Here is a 15,394-nt window from a genome sequence, read left to right as displayed (position 1 = left end):
CTGACAGGAATAGGAGAGAAATAAGGAAGTGAGTAGGGCGTCCTCTCAAGCCTGGCTCCTGCTCTGTCTGCCATGCCCTCCCTGGCATCTGCCTGGTGCCTGAAAGCCACATTCCATCTCTGACAGCCCTTAGGGACAAGCCCTGAGCCGAGAGCCCAGAGGGGTTAACCTAGGGTTAAGGATCTATCCAGTTGCTCAATTTAGGCTTTAAACAAAAGGAGGCTCTGACTCAGCTTTCTGTCCCCTTTATCCTCTCCCCTCTCTACTCCAATTCTTTCCCCACTCTTCTGCCTCCCCCCACCCCCAGATCTTGACAGAAGGTCTGTGAGTTGGGCAGGGCAGAAGCCATAATCTCCATGTTATAGGCAGGAAAGGTGAAACCCAGGCCACATCTCCACCCCTCCCAACAATATCAAGTCTGCACCATGAAGGACTATGGTGGAAGCAACGTGACCCAGCCCTGAGGCTGTGAGTTTAAGACCAGGCTGGTCTACAGTGAAATCCTGTCTCAGAAAAACCAGAAAACTGGTTAGGGGAGGACTTGGGTTCCATGCAGGCATAAGAAGTCCTGCTTCCATGGGGCTCCCTAACACTGTCCAGGCTTGTCATCTCATGTTTTCTTATTGAGCAGTTCCACCCCAAGCAACCTAAGACATTCATTCTTTCTGAATAGGGCTCTTCCCTGGTCACAGGCTGCCCTTAGCCCAATCCTTTGTCTCATAGCAAGAGAGGGCTAGTGGCTGGTCTGACCCTGGCCTGAGTCAGAGTCATGGCCTCTGTTACTACCTTCATAGCCCTTGGGTTACAGATGTGGTGGAGGCTGGGTGTTTCCACCCTAGGGGCCTGTTCTCTTCTTCAGTACCTGGAGTTGTGAAGACCACAGTCACTCAAGGATGCAAGGGGGTAGAAAGTGGGAGGGGGGAGTTGAGGGTGGAGCCTGCCCAGGATTGGCCTCCAGGGTCTCTTCCCAGCTGCACTTGTGTGTCATCAAGGTCACCATAACATTTTCCTGTAATTAAGAGCAAGGAGAGAGGGACTCGGGAAGAGTTGGATCCAGGTTGCAAAACCTCCATTGATGTTTCCCTTCCTTTTAACTGCCGCATGAGCAAGAGTTTGTTCTCCCTCTGTGTAGACATCCTCCTGCACAAAACAAGGAACAGCCCCCAACCCCCCATCCTGCACCCTGAGCCTCCCATTTGACAGCTGTTGCCTTTGGGGACAACTCACAGGGTCAGACACTCACTGCTTCTTCATGTGTCACTCTGGAGAGCCTGGGGTCAGTGAGGTTGAGACAATACTAAGGAGCCATGCGCAGGGGGTTGGAGGGGCTGCTCACCAGGGTGTGTAGCTCCTGGGCAGGAATTCTCACTGCTGCCGGGGAGCTCTTTCTGACTTACCTGTTTGCCAGTGGTACATTCCTCCTGAAAGCGGGGGGCCCCCCCTGGTCCCCGGCTTGCTCAGTGTACCAGATACGGCCCTCTAGAATCCCTGCCCTGGATCCTCTTTTGTTTTTACAATAAGACAATTTAAATATGAATAGAAAATAGACAAACTATCAGGCATCTCAAAGGATGGAACTCTCCAAACCCCACTTGCAGAAAACCTCAGCGAGCAAACCTCACCAGGAACGGGAGACACTGATGTGAAGAAATTACAATGGGCTGCTGTGGTGGTTTGCATAGGTTTGGCTCCCATAGACTCATGTGTCTGAATGCCTGGCCCATGGGGAGTTGTACTAGTAGGAGGCGTGGCCTTGTTAGAGTAGGTGTGGCCTTGTTGGAGGACGTGTGTCACTGTGGGGGGTGGGTTTTGAGGTATCTATGCTCAGGCTTCACTCAGTGCGTATGATAGTCTCCTCCTGGCTGCCTTCAGATCAAGATGTAGATATGGGCTTCTCCAGCACCATGTCTGCCTGCATGCTGTCATGCTTCCCTCCATGAGGATAATGGACTGAACCTCTGAAACTGTAAGTCAGCCCCAATTAAATGTTGTCCTTTGTAAGAGTTGCCTTAGTCATGGTGTCTCTTCACAGCAATAATACCCCAACTAAGACAGCTCTGGAGAGACGGCCTAGCAGTTAAGAGCATTGGGTGTTCTTCTCCAAGTTGGATTTCCTGCACCTTCACAGTGGCTCACGTGGTCTGTAACTCCACTTCCAGGGAATCCAATGCCCTCTTCTGGCCTCTGTGGGTACTGCATGCACATGATGCACAGACATGCATTCAGGCAAAGTACCATCACATAAATTAAAATAAATTTAAATCTAAAAAAAAATGAAAAAGGAAAAGAAAAAGGCATGGCTAGCCTCTTCTATGGGAAAGCTTCACAGTAAAATTGATGAGTGATCGCGCAAGGCAAGCTTTTTAAGAAATTTCTGAAACTGGTAATATATTACATGTGTCCTGATAGATAACTTGCCCCTAGCTAACCTCCAACCCATGTGGGATTATTAACACGATGGTGTTTTGTTGAAGTGAATTCGAATGACCATCCATCTCCCACAAAGCCCTGCATTTTAGTGAACTTGGGGGATGGAGAGGGGCTGCCCAAACTCGGTGTCCAGGGGTGAGTGGTATAAACCAATCAGAGTACGGGCCTGCCTCTTCAGAGTGATTGCTTTAGGGATGGCAAGTTCAGACAGCCTTTAGCATCCGTGGAGACTACAGACCCCCTTTCCCCTCAATAATTACCAGATGTGTCAGCATGGCTAGGGAAATGGCTTACTCAGCTAAGTGTTTGCTGCACATGTAAAAAAACTGGGCACAGTGGCTCACGTCTGTAATTCCAGGGCTGTGGAGGTATTAACAGAGGGGCTCCTGGCATTTGCTGGCTACGATAGCCAAATCAGTGTGTTCCAGGTTCAATGAGAGACTCTGTCCCAAAAAATAAGGTGGAGAGGTACTGAACAAGATATTTGACTTGGACTCTTCATGTATGTGGACACAAGTGGCGTGAACACTCACATGTATGTGCACACACACACACACACACACACACAGATACAGTACAGTATTTGCACAGAGCCTATAAATACCTTCCCATGGACTTTAGTCATAGATTACATAATACCCAATACAATGCAACTCTATGAGGTAGTTGTCACACTGTTCTACTTAGGGAAAGATAATAACCAAAGTCAGACGTGGAACCTGTAGCTACAGAGAGACAACTGATATCTAAGCTGAAGCCAGGCAGTGCAGGTATCTACCTGGGCACCACACCTGGCTTAGGAATGGATTCATTACCACACGGCAAGCTCTTAGTGGCTCTGAACTAGAATGCCTGCAGCTCCAGTGGGTACTGGCAGCCATCCTATGATCATTAGGGAAGCCAATTTGCAGCTTTTATTACCACAGGAAGGAGGCCAGAGACAAGAGCCTGGTTCCTAAGTGGACCTGCAGCCTGGGCTGGCTATATCCAAATGTCACTTATTCCTACCTTCTTTTTCCATTGTTCAACCAGTAACTTCCTGTAATTGTTTAAGTCAGTGTATGTCTTGTTTATCTGGAAACATTTTAACTCATACAATGGAGTTCTAGAATCTTTTCAGTCTACACATATAACACAATCTAACAAACGATGGAAATACGACTTTTCAATTAATAGTAGCCTATAAATGATTTCTATTCTTCTGGTGACCTAGGCCCTCATGACTACTGAGCTCTGCCTTTATCCCAGCCCAGGTTCTTTTTACTTTTTATTTTGAGACAGTTTTTATTTTGAAGGTTCTTCTGCCCTGCACTGGCAGCCGTGCCACATTTCATTTAGTCCCAGTGCTTTTACAGTTGGACGTATGACTGTGATTTTTCAGTTTTCAATAGTGGTAGAGATGGCACTGAAGATGTGTGTCCCTTTGTTCAGTTCTTTAGGGTAAACTCCTAGACACTGAAGTGCAAGAAGTTTGTACATTTGTAGAGTTCAGAACTCATCTAGCTTGTCAAATGGCACTGCAGAAATGTGGTCCTGGTTTATGCTCTCAACGACTGTGATGCTTCTCAGCAGTCATAATAGCCTTGTCGTGTGTGTGTGTGTGTGTGTGTGTGTGTGTGACTTTTACTGAGTATTATTTGTTTAGAGAAAGGGTCTTGTTATGTAGCCCTGGGCTGTCCTGGAACTCTGTATGTAGAGCAGGCTGGCCTTGAACTCACAGAAATCCACCTGCCTGCTCAAGTGATATGATTAAAGGCATGCACCTCCATACCTATTCTGTCACTGAAAGTGTTGAACCTGGCTCCTCAAGCCTGGTAGGTAATCATCCTATCCAGAATTATATCCACAGTCCTTTTAAAGTTTAAACTTTACTGCTAAGTTTTACATGCTGGCCTTGAACTTGCAATCCTTTTCCTCAGTCTCTTGGGTACCTGGCTATACATCATTCTTTTTCGTCTTTGTCAATCTAGAGATGAATGCTATTTCATGTATTTTCTGTTAGCTTTTTAAGTCTCATTTTCTTTTTGAGCGATGGTATCACTGTGCTGCCCAGGCAGGCCTTTCTGTTTGTGCTTCTTGGGTGCTGCTGACATTACAGGTTTGTGCCATGTGTCCTGCTTTTACTTGTTTACATTTTGTATTTCCTTTTTAAAGTGTTGATTCATTTTGCTTTTCTTAAAACACATACTTAATTATAAAAATTGTATCTATTTCCTGTATGGATTTTTTTAAAAAAAATTGTTTATTTTATGTATGAGTGCACTGTTGCTGTCTTCAGACACCAGAAGAGGGCGATGGATTCCATTACAGATGATTGTGAGCCACCATGTGGTTGCTGGGAATTGAACTCAAGACCCTCTGGAAGAGCAGTCAGTGCTCTTAACCCCTGAACCATCTCTCCAGGCCCCTGTGTGGATTTTTTTGATGATCTTACTTACAAGGTTTGTGTATATTAACTCCTCTTCAGACATGCTACAGATACTTTTTTTCATTTCAACTGTATTTTTGACAGACATTTAATACACTGACCAGTCTTCATCACATGCTTCCTGCTTTGTTGTTGTAGTGAGAAGAACACTTAGATAAGGGAGGAAGGATTGATCTTGACTCGTGGTTTGAGAGGGTACAGTAGGAGTGGTCCCAGTCTGATTACATTGTATAGGCAGCTAGGAGGTGGAGAGAGCTTGGGCCAGGCTACTTCCATTAAGTGTAACCCTAGTGATATGCTTGCCTTAGTGAGACCCCACTTCCTAAAAGTTTCACATTTCCCTAAAGCCACCAGCAGCTGGGGACCAAGGATTTACACACAGGAGCCTGCGGGGACATCTCACGTCCAAACCATCACTTCCTTCATACTGGGCAGCGGCCACAGAAGTATGTCAGCTCCTATGGAGCAAATGCAGGTGGGTAAGTCTCTGAGGGACCTGGGGTCAACCAGAGCTTTTCATCTTGCTTACAATTCTTGGGCAGAATGTGTAGAGAACACAACAGCCAGAGATAAGGAGGAACTGTCCTGAATGTTCCAGGCTTTGCCACAGGGGGACCCTGAATGCTATAGTACCCGAACTGCTAGGCAAGTTGTACCAGAGTGGTGTGACTGTCACAGGCTAATCAGTCACTTTTAAGATTAGACTTGAAGCCTGTTATACAGGAGGGAATTCATGCCCGCTACTGCAAAAAATTCATGCCTGGTCAAAAGTTCAGGCTGGGGAAGTCATAGGCTCTAGGGAAAAACCTACTCTAGCTGTTTTGCTAAACGGACATGTTATCAAACTGCCTTTTAAACATTTGTGTTTTTTGCCTTGTTCAGAGAAGTCTCTCTTTGCAGTAGACAGCAGTCAATTCAGAGACTCAAAACAACTCAAGAGAGACTATTGAGTACTCAGGCCTAAAGGAAACATCTGTGTTAATCCATTGTCCTCAAGGAACATCACGGGAGAGAGGGAAGAGTGTCAGAGCTGGGGAACGGGAAGGGATGCTGGGATAGCCGAGACATGGCCGTTCCACTCACAGACTCACGGCAGTTACACTGAGGTGTTTGTATTACCTATTGGCTCAGATTCTCCTCTTTCCTTAAGCAACGGTGCTTCTTTCATTTTGTCCTGTCTCACCTACTTGGCCTCAATCCATGGTCATAAGAGACCCGGTGTGACCATCCTCCCCATCCCTCAAGCCTCCCAGTGAACCCTGCCTATTCTCAGTTACTTTGAATTTGCAGCTCAGTGCAGAGCAGGGCAGGAGCTCAGACACATGCTAATGTCCACTCAGAGATCACAGATGTGGAAAAATCATACCGACTGTCACAAGCACCTGAGTGTCGACTGCTTTAAGATGCAAGCACAACAGCACAAGGAAACCTAGGAATTTTTTGATTATTGTTCCAACACCCAGAGGCAAACACTCCTCTGGATTTGGCTTTTGGCATTCTCATGCTTTAAAAACCGGTATTAATAAAACAGAACGCTACTAAATGGTACTGTGCCATATGCCTCCATTACAGCCTTTTCTCTCAACCGCGTGAAGTTAATGTCGATGTCTGTAAAAGTGAATCTATTTTTATTACCAGAGTATTCTAGCGGGGAAACTCATTTGTCAATTCTCCCGCAGATGACATTTTGATTGCTTTTCTTCCAACCCCCACCTCCACCAGGAGAGAAGAGGAAATGAACATTCTTTTCCTTGCACAGCTGGGTACTCTGCTCCAGGGTACATAGCCTGAGGGAAACTGCTGAATTGCAAAATAGCTACTAGAAATTTTTAAATGGCCCAAGTTATCGAATGCATTTGAACCCCCTCCTGCAGGCCATAAAAGCTTGTCTTTGTTTACAAACCCACATTTTCATCTGTCTTGGCGTTCACAGTTTTCTTCAGTCTTTTCCTTGTCAAACAGTACACTGCTGCTTTTCATTTGCTTGTCTGAACCTCAGTGACTAGAAGCCTCTTATACCTGCTGCTTGACTGTATGTTTCACCTACAGTCCTAGATACTTGAGTGGGAGGATCAGATCAGCCTGAGAACACAGCCAGGCTCTGTCTTCCTCCCAAAACCGTTCCACTCAACACATTTCTCACCTCAGGCATTTGGGACTCTGTCCTGTCTGGTTCTTGCACAGGTCCTACTTCACATTGCTGTAACTTTTAAACCTATCCTCCTACACTCTCCTTTTGAATCCCACGTCTGCCCTTCCCATAGCCATTTCTAAATATTCCTACCTTAACTTTGTCTTGCTGATTGTCAGTCAAGGACAGTGCTGTCCCTGATCACTAGGGGTTTGTTTTGCCCTGCCCTCCCCACCAGCCTGTTTCATCTATGAATGTGTGTTCTCTAATACAGTGTCTGAGGGAGAAGACACAGACCGGACATAACCTTATGCTGTAGGCACATTTAATCTCGGCTTCACTCCCAGCATGTGGGAAAGCCTACCAGTGGCTGTGGACAGCTGAATTTAGGGTACCACTGTCACTGCAACAGATTCCCCTGTGCTCTTACACAGCACTTTCTTTCTTTCTTTCTGCTCCCCTGTTCCTCCTCATCCTGCTGGCTCCTTGCTTTTTCAATCTTTGCATAAACCAGACTGAGCTGGAGAGAATGGGAGAACAGTCTTTGGTATGTGGCCTGCAGGAGATTTCTGAGGCTACTGGGACCCCTATCTCTGGTGAGGTCTCATGGCTGAGATTAGGAAGAGATCCCTGGAGCCTACCTTTTTTTTTGTGTGTGTGTGTCAGGGTCTAAGATCAGGCTGGCTTTGAACTCATGGAGATCCTCCTGTCTCTGCCTCCCAAGTGCTGAGATCAAAGGCTCATGCCACCAGGCCTGGCCCCTGTGGTCTTCTCGAACTCCACTAGGAAAGGATTCTAAGTGTTCCCCCAGGTATTGCACATGCTAGGTAAGCACTGTTACCACTATGTCCCCAGCTTTTAATATGTGTACTTTAATTCTTTTCAGAGAGGGGGTCTTTGTATAAACCCTAGGCTGACCTTAAACTTGAGGATCTTTTATCTGCAGCCTCTGATGGCTGGGATTATACACCTATGCCACGATGCTCAGGTTTTATTTTAAAAACATGATACACTGGGGTGGTCAGATGGCTCATAGGAAGTGTCTGTGGCATAAACATATGGACCTGGGTTTGCATCCTTAGCATTATGTAAAATCCTGGTGTGTCCTAGAACTTCCATGCTGGGCGGGCAGAGAAAGGGAGATTCCCTAGAACAGTCTAGGCAATTGATGAGAGCAGGTACAGTAAGATAAGTTGGCAAACAATAGTGGAAGACATCTAAGGTTGGCTAATGGCTTCTGCCTAACACACACACACACACACACACACACACACACAGAGGAACAAATTACCAGTTTGTGTGTCATCCTTTTGTAAGGGCCATGTCAATCTCTGTATTATTCCAATTTTAGTATATGTCCCGCTGAAGTGAGCACACCCAATTTTTAATTTCCATTCTTCTGCCTCAGCCTCTTGAGAAGCTGGGATATAGCTATGTACCACTGAGGTTTTTTTTTTTTTTTTTTAAGTAGCTCTCTAGGCAAGGCCAGGAAATGGTTATTAATCTTAGTTTTGCCAGCTCTCTCAGACTCCAAGGACTATTAGAAATGGGATTCCAGGGAGAAGCTGAAGCTATGTTCTAAAGGTTGTGCCTGAAGGGATCACACAGGACCTGTTGACACAGTCCCTAGTATTTCCTGAAGTTCTCATGCTTGTGTCATAAGGGATTCCTGGAGAGCCCTGGGGTTGTCATCCAGGCAGCAAACATTTACGATGTACTATTTCAGTTCCCGAGGCCACGGCTGTGCAGGGAATGAAGAGGAACAACGGCCACCCCTTTCTGCAGTCAAAATGGAGTCAGGTAGCTACTGTAGTCTCTAAGAAGTGGCAGAAGGCTTTACTCTTAAAGAATGGGGACAAAGTTGAGATACAGGGCGCTAGGCCATTCACCCTGCTCTGAGTACTGAGGACAAGTCTGCCATACAACTGGGCTAAGCCATACAAAGTCCTTTAGTGTGATTTCTTGCATCCACCAAGTGCTAAACCAACACCACTTGTCAATATGTCTAGAAGACTGGGTCTTGAGAATATAGTCAGGACCTGGGCTAAACAGGGAGACCATATCAAAAGCAGAAAAAGGGCAGGAGACAGCAGTGGTGAACGTGTTTCTCAGTAGTAAAGACAACTGGCGGTTGGCACTACCAGTGTTACACTAAAGCTCCGGCTGGATATGCAAGCCTCTCAACCTTGAGTCTAAGACCATAGAAATTTTACACCAACCACATAAGTAATTTCAAGTAGCTACGCTACACAGCAAAAAGTGAAAGTAAACTTTACAATATAGTCTACAGAACCCAATATATATAAAGTATCATTTAATGTGAAATTATAATTAACATTTCCATACTAAGCTTTTGGATCTTGCATATATCTTACAATTAAAGCACACTTTACTGCGGACTTAGAAGCACGCGAGCGCCGGCAAGATGAATTCTTCATGCCTCTGTGCCTATTCGTTCTTCAGCTGAAGTCTAGGGGGATCCGCGTCAGATAGGCTCCGGTGATAGTTGCTTCCTCCACTTCACTGTGCCGCGTTTACTGATCTGGGGTCAATGTCCTGGGGATGAGGCCAGGACCCTACCACAGCGGGAGAGGCTTTCCACCTGCCCGCCCGCTCGCCCGCAGCTGGGACCGGATCTGTGCTTTGCTCCTTCTGGTTCTCGGCACTTGCTAGTCCGCTGCGAGCCAACTAAGGCCAACTCGGACCCAGACGCACGCGACTCCGGCCTTCATGGTGGGCAACCCGCCCCGGGGGTCAGAGGCCGGGATCCAGCGGTCTCAGCCCGTGCCGCTCGACCTGAACGTTCTTAGTGCAGCCCGAACACACGCAACCCGAATACTCTGCTTTCCTTTCTGCGCAACAGCCACGCACACGTCCCAGCGTCGCCTTTTCATAGCGTCAAGCACAGCCTGAAACGAAGGCGGGACTTCCGGAATCGCCGAGTCACAACTTCCGGACGGAGGCGGAAGCGTCTCTTGGGTCTACGCTTTGGAGTCCTGGTGTTTCTGAGGGGCCACCGGGGCACAGGAGAGGGCCGCTGGAGGTGGACCGGCCGCTCTTGGGTGTCAGGGTTGCGGATCTGAGGGATGTGGAGCGGCCATGGCCAGCGACGGGGCCAGGAAGCAGTTCTGGAAGCGCAGCAACAGCAAGGTCCCGGGCAGGTGGGTGTGACGGGGAGGGCCGGGTCGGGGTCAGGGGTCAGAGGTCAGGTGGCCGTGCTGTCCTGTTGGACTGCGGGTGGAGTAGGAGCCTGAGGAAGGGAACCTGGGCTCCAAGGAGACTGTTGGGCGATGTGAGGGGTTCGGGGAGTAGGGGTCGGCAGTGGGAGTGTGGGGTCTGGAAGGTGACAGTGGCCGCACCTAAGAACAAGGAGGACAAGAAGCTGCCCCAAGTGCCTCCAGAGCCTGGCAGGTTCTCTCCTGCGAAACTCCTTGTCTCCCTGGGGAAGCTGGAAGGAACTGACCCAGGTCATGTCCTGGAGAGTTTGGTGGAGTCAGGAAACTGGTCAGGGAGAGGCAGCGCCTGCAGAGGAGATCGGTCTCTGCTGGGTGTATGGTGGGTTGAGTACTTAGTTTTTCTTCCCTCATCTCCCCTGTGGGCTGATGTTTTTGCTTTGAATGTGGAAGCACTTTGTGAATTTCTGTGGTCTCACCTTCTGGCCTCTAGACAGCAGTCTTCTGACAGCAACAGGAAACAAAGAATAATAATAAAAACACCTGGGTGCAGTCTGGAAGCTATGGAACTCCAAAGTCCTTCTGTGATTTGTTATGGCCTGATGCCTCTCTAGGCCTTAGGGAATGAAGAGACAGTACCCGGAAAAGACCTACGATCAACTCAGTCACTGACTAGACTATATTTCAGAAAAGTCCATCTCAAGATTTCAAACATAGTTTATTCTGTTCCCAAACCAAAGTCTCAGATATGAAATCTAAGATTCTAACATTAGCTACCTCTCCTGAAGATTTTTGACATTGAAGTAATTTAAATAGAACCATTCATGAGCACAGAAAATGGTTTGTCTTCTCGTGCTTCATAAGAGACACTACCGTGTGTGTGTTAAAATTGTAAACGTTGACATCCACGGCACTCAGTCACAAAATGTGCTTTTCAGAGTGGCTGGGGGTCGGCAGGGGTTACTGACTGCTGGGCCACAGTGACTTGGAAGATGGAGGGAGTCCTTGGAGGTACCCAGACAATGTATTTTTTTATTTTTTATTTTTTTTATTTTATTTTTTTTTACAGTACCAGGACTGGGCTTGATTGAATAGTTAAGAACTTTTATAAAAACGAATTGTTGTAGTTTAAGACAAGTGGAAGGTACCGGGCTAAGAGTTGCAGGTCCTACTGTGACAGGGACAAACATGTAGAGCCTAGTGCCCAGATAAACAAAAGGACGTGACAGTGTGACGTCTGTCCTTGCCTTTACATCTCGTGACTCGGTTCGCGAAGTATGAAGTGTAATTTATTGTTGAGAGTCAACTGAGATAGAACAGTAATGGCGTTCCTGTATGGAGTTGTAGAACTCAATGACCCTGTCCATCAAATACTGTCTCTTAATAGTACTTTTTTTTGAGATAGGGTCTCATTTATAGTGCAGGCTAGTCTTGAGCTTCTGATCCTCCTGCCTCATGCTCCTGAGTATACAAGTGGGTCACTATACCCGGTGTGGTAGTCTGTCTTTGTACTGGGCTGAACAGTGACATCCCTAATCCTTGGACTGTGACTGTGACCTTGCTTGGAAGCAGGGTCTTTGTCGACGATATTGAGCTAAGATGACATCATACTGCAATGGGGAGGGGAAGGCCCTCATTCAGTCTCTGGTTCCCATAAGAACAAGGAACTTCATATACCGAGAGAGGCAGAAGTGTGTGTGTGTGTGTGTGTGGGGGGGGTGACCATGCAAGATAGAAGCAGATATTGGAATAATGTGTTTACAAGTCAAAACCGGGATTGCCCGCAACCACCAGAAGCTAGACATGACAGGAAATGGCCCTCACAGACAGCACAATCTGCTGACATCTTGGTTTCACTACCCAAGATGGGAAACATTTCCAACTCTTGAGGCTACTACGGATGTCACAGGAAACTGGCACAGTCCCAGTGTTTTCAGTGTGACCCCACATGACCAAAGGCAGACTTCTTTCCTCTCAGCTTTTGCTGTGTTGCATATCAGGCACTTTTGAGAACAGCTCCCAAGTTACAGAACTGATGAGGAGTCTTGTGACTTGCTGGAGGATGCTGCTGAGGACTGGACAGGGCAGAGGGTGGGTCCTGAAGAGAGCCAGTGCAGCCCCTGCGCTGCCCTTGTGCCCTGTAGCCTTCCCCTGTGGTGGTAGTGTTTCTGTTTTTGGTGACAGGTCTGGAAGTCTCCCAGAAGAAGAGTGTGCAAAGGTGTGCCCCATTCTTTCCTGAGTTGTTCAGTGCTCACATTCTGGGTTTTCACCTGTACAGGAAAGTGCTAGCTGAGATCTCGGCCAGGCTCCCAGGGTCTTGCCCACTCTTCAAGTGGGGCTCCTGATTTTTGTCTTTAACCAGGGAAGCCCTGTGTGTGTGTGTGTGTGTGTGTGTACGTGTGTACGTGTGTGTGACCACAGAGTTTTACCTCCAAGTTCCAGACAGTGAAGGGAGTTTTGCACAGCAAAACCCTTCTCAGTTCCTTGATAGTGAAGATGATGGATGGACCAGGTGTTTGCCATATACTGTTCTAGTGCTCCACTGATACATTGTCTACTAGGAATTTGCCGTTTGCAAAACATGGCTTTGTCCTCTAGGCAACATTCAGCAAGGCAGGGTGGGTTTAAAGCCCTTGGTTGTTTGTCTAGTCATGCCTGCTACACACAGGTGTTCCTTTGTGCTGTCTCACACCATTGTAACCTGGCCAGTGCTCAGCTTTTTAGCCCCCACTCCTAATCATTCTTTTCAACTGTTCCCTTTGCAGTGCTGCTGGCCTTCGCTCCTAGGGTCTCCCACATCCCATGCCGTTCTTTCCATATACATGGAAAGCGGCATTTTCATGCTCTGTTTAGCTGACCGAATGTTCCTTCCCTCCTCGCTTACGTTTTTTTACTCTTCACACTTCACCTGCAACCTGCTCCCTTAATGCCTTGCTGGTTCAGCCACAGCTTGGACTCAAGTACTCTTTCACACACAGGCTTCTACAGTTAGGCCACCAGCTCTGGCTGTCTAGGAAGTACCCTGTTCTCCTCTTCATTGTGAAGGTCTGAGAAATGGTGGTTGATGCCAGCTATCTCTCACATTAGCCTGAGTGAGAAAACGATTTAGCTAAGAGAGTTGTGTGATAGATGGTCTTAAGACCCCTCTGCTATGTGCACTTCCTGGTCTTTGTATGTGTATTTAATGGAGTTTTTTTTTTTTTCAATTTCCTTTTCTGGATGAGCAGACACATAGAAAGACTATACCTTCTTCCAGGAGGCTACAGATCTGAGTGGGTTTTAGTCATCTCGTCCTGTGATATGTGTGATACTTCCAATTTTTGCCTTTCCTGGAGCTGTTGGCTGCTGCTGTATTTGTAATGGGACGGAGCTATAGTGGATCAGATGGCTGTGGCAGCCAAGGGAAGATTTTCCTGACCTATGTCTTAGTGAGGATTTCTATTGCTGTGACAAAATACCATGACCAGAAATAAGTTGGGGAGGAAGGGTTTATCACTGTTCATTATCGAAGGAAGTCAGGATAGGAACTCAAACAGGACAGGGACCTGGAGGCAGGAGCTGATGCAGAGGTCATGAGGAATGCTGCTTACTGGCTTGTTCTCCATGGCTTGTTCAGATTATTTTCTTGTAGACCCAGGACCACCAGCCTAGGGATGACGCTGCCCACAATGGGCTGAGCCCTTCCCCAGTTAATCACTAATTAAGAAAATGCCCTACAGCCAGATCTTATGGGGGCATTTTCTTAGTTGAGGTTCCCTCATTTCAGATAACTAGCTTGTGTGAAGTTGACACAGAACTATCTAGCACCTCCATTTTTACAGACAGACAGACAGACAGACAGAGATATAGAGATAGATAGATAGATAGATAGATAGATTGATTAATAGAGATAGATATTTCTTGGACTACCTGAGAGCTTAATAAGTTATTCATCCAGTTAATTTCTATTTAACTCATGCTATTTGGCAGGAACAAAATTGACTAGGATTTGTGCTCTGTCCTCGGAGAACTGATTGTTGGAAGGTGGTAACCACTATCAAATCTTTGAGGAAGGAGGGTGTGTAGTTTAGAGGCAGGTATAGCTGGAGGGCCTCGTGGTGGTGCAGTGTCTGGACACCTCTCACTGAGAAAGTGCCTTCTGAGCACAGATCTGTAGGCAGTGAGGGAAAGCCCTGGATGGCTGGAGGAAGGGGGCCCTAGGCAGAGGGGTGCCAAGTACCAGAGGCTCTGCTCCTCACACAGTCTGCCTGGCGTGTGAGGAAGGAGCGAGGTTGCTGTAGCTGAGGTGGTGGACAGGGTTATATGATCAAAGGAAGATATGGACTGTTATTCTTTCCTTCTGAATGGGTCAGAGCCTTCAGGGGACTTGAGTAGCTGTTTGGGGGCGGGGCAGCCCTGTGTGTAACAGGGTGTTTTGGTTGCTTTAATAAAGAGAGACAGACAGAGACGAGAAGGGCAGAAGCAGGAAGGCCATGTAGGAGGCTCTGGGGACACTTTCGGGCAGAGGACAGGGGTGGCGGTTACTGAAGTGGGGAAGGCGGTAGGCAGGTAATAAAAATTAGAAGGTCTGGGTCCCTGTGTCTTGTGGGTCTGTTCTTTCTGGAGTCACCGACTCTGTTGACTCCTGAGGAGCTGCTGCTTTCTGCCACCATCACAGTTGGAATTCCTGCCACACTTAACTTTAAATGCCAAGACAAACTCCCACACATTGGTTTGTGAACACAGGCAGCCTTTCAGTGTGGAACTGAAGCTTAATATTTTAGCATGCTCTGCTTGACTCTGAGTCCTTCTGGCAGGAGGGAGTGCCTGCTGCTGGGGTAGGGGCAGGATGGTATGTGGAAGTGCTATGTTGGCAAGAAAGGCCAAGCTCAATTATGGCGAGGTCCTGCATTCTTGGGGTAAGGCTAGGGTAGAGGGGCAGCCTTAGTGCTGTGCCCTGGAGAGCTTTCAGCCCCTGCTGTTGGAGCCATGAGGAGTGTGAGCAAATGAGACTGCTCAATAGGTCCGATTCAGTCTCAACTAAAGGGGGAGGAGTGCTGGGGATAATGGAGCCATTCACATGTGTAGAAGCACCTTCGATGTGCCAGAGACTGAATGCTGGACAAGCAGATGTAGCCCATGGAGGCCAGCAGGGGTTAGGGTCAGTGCACATGTGAAGTTGCATGCTGGTTGAAGTTCTGTGAAGGTCATAATTTGGCATGTTGGTATAAATACCAGGATCCTACAAGGGGA

At 47.4% G+C, this 15,394-nt stretch overlaps 1 protein-coding gene and 1 pseudogene across 1 annotated transcript in view; one reads left to right on the top strand and one right to left on the bottom strand.

Annotated features, from left to right (window-relative positions):
• Positions 1 to 8,260: 8,260 nt before the first annotated feature.
• On the bottom strand, positions 8,261 to 8,361 carry LOC114609381 (annotated as a pseudogene).
• A 1,613-nt stretch (positions 8,362 to 9,974) lies between these two features.
• Positions 9,975 to 15,394, top strand: part of Tbc1d22a (TBC1 domain family member 22A) — a 273,067-nt gene continuing 267,647 nt past the window's right edge. The window contains exon 1 of the mRNA XM_028753701.1: positions 9,975 to 10,150. Coding sequence (XP_028609534.1) covers positions 10,089 to 10,150 — 62 coding nt within the window. The 5' untranslated portion in view covers positions 9,975 to 10,088. The remainder of the gene's footprint in view (positions 10,151 to 15,394) is intronic.

Source organism: Grammomys surdaster, unplaced genomic scaffold, assembly GCF_004785775.1.
Source record: "Grammomys surdaster isolate TR1022 unplaced genomic scaffold, NIH_TR_1.0 125953, whole genome shotgun sequence".
Classification (NCBI taxonomy): Eukaryota; Metazoa; Chordata; class Mammalia; order Rodentia; family Muridae; genus Grammomys; species Grammomys surdaster.
The sequence above is the reverse complement of the archived record's forward strand: the minus strand, read 5'-3'. Positions and strand labels throughout refer to the sequence as shown.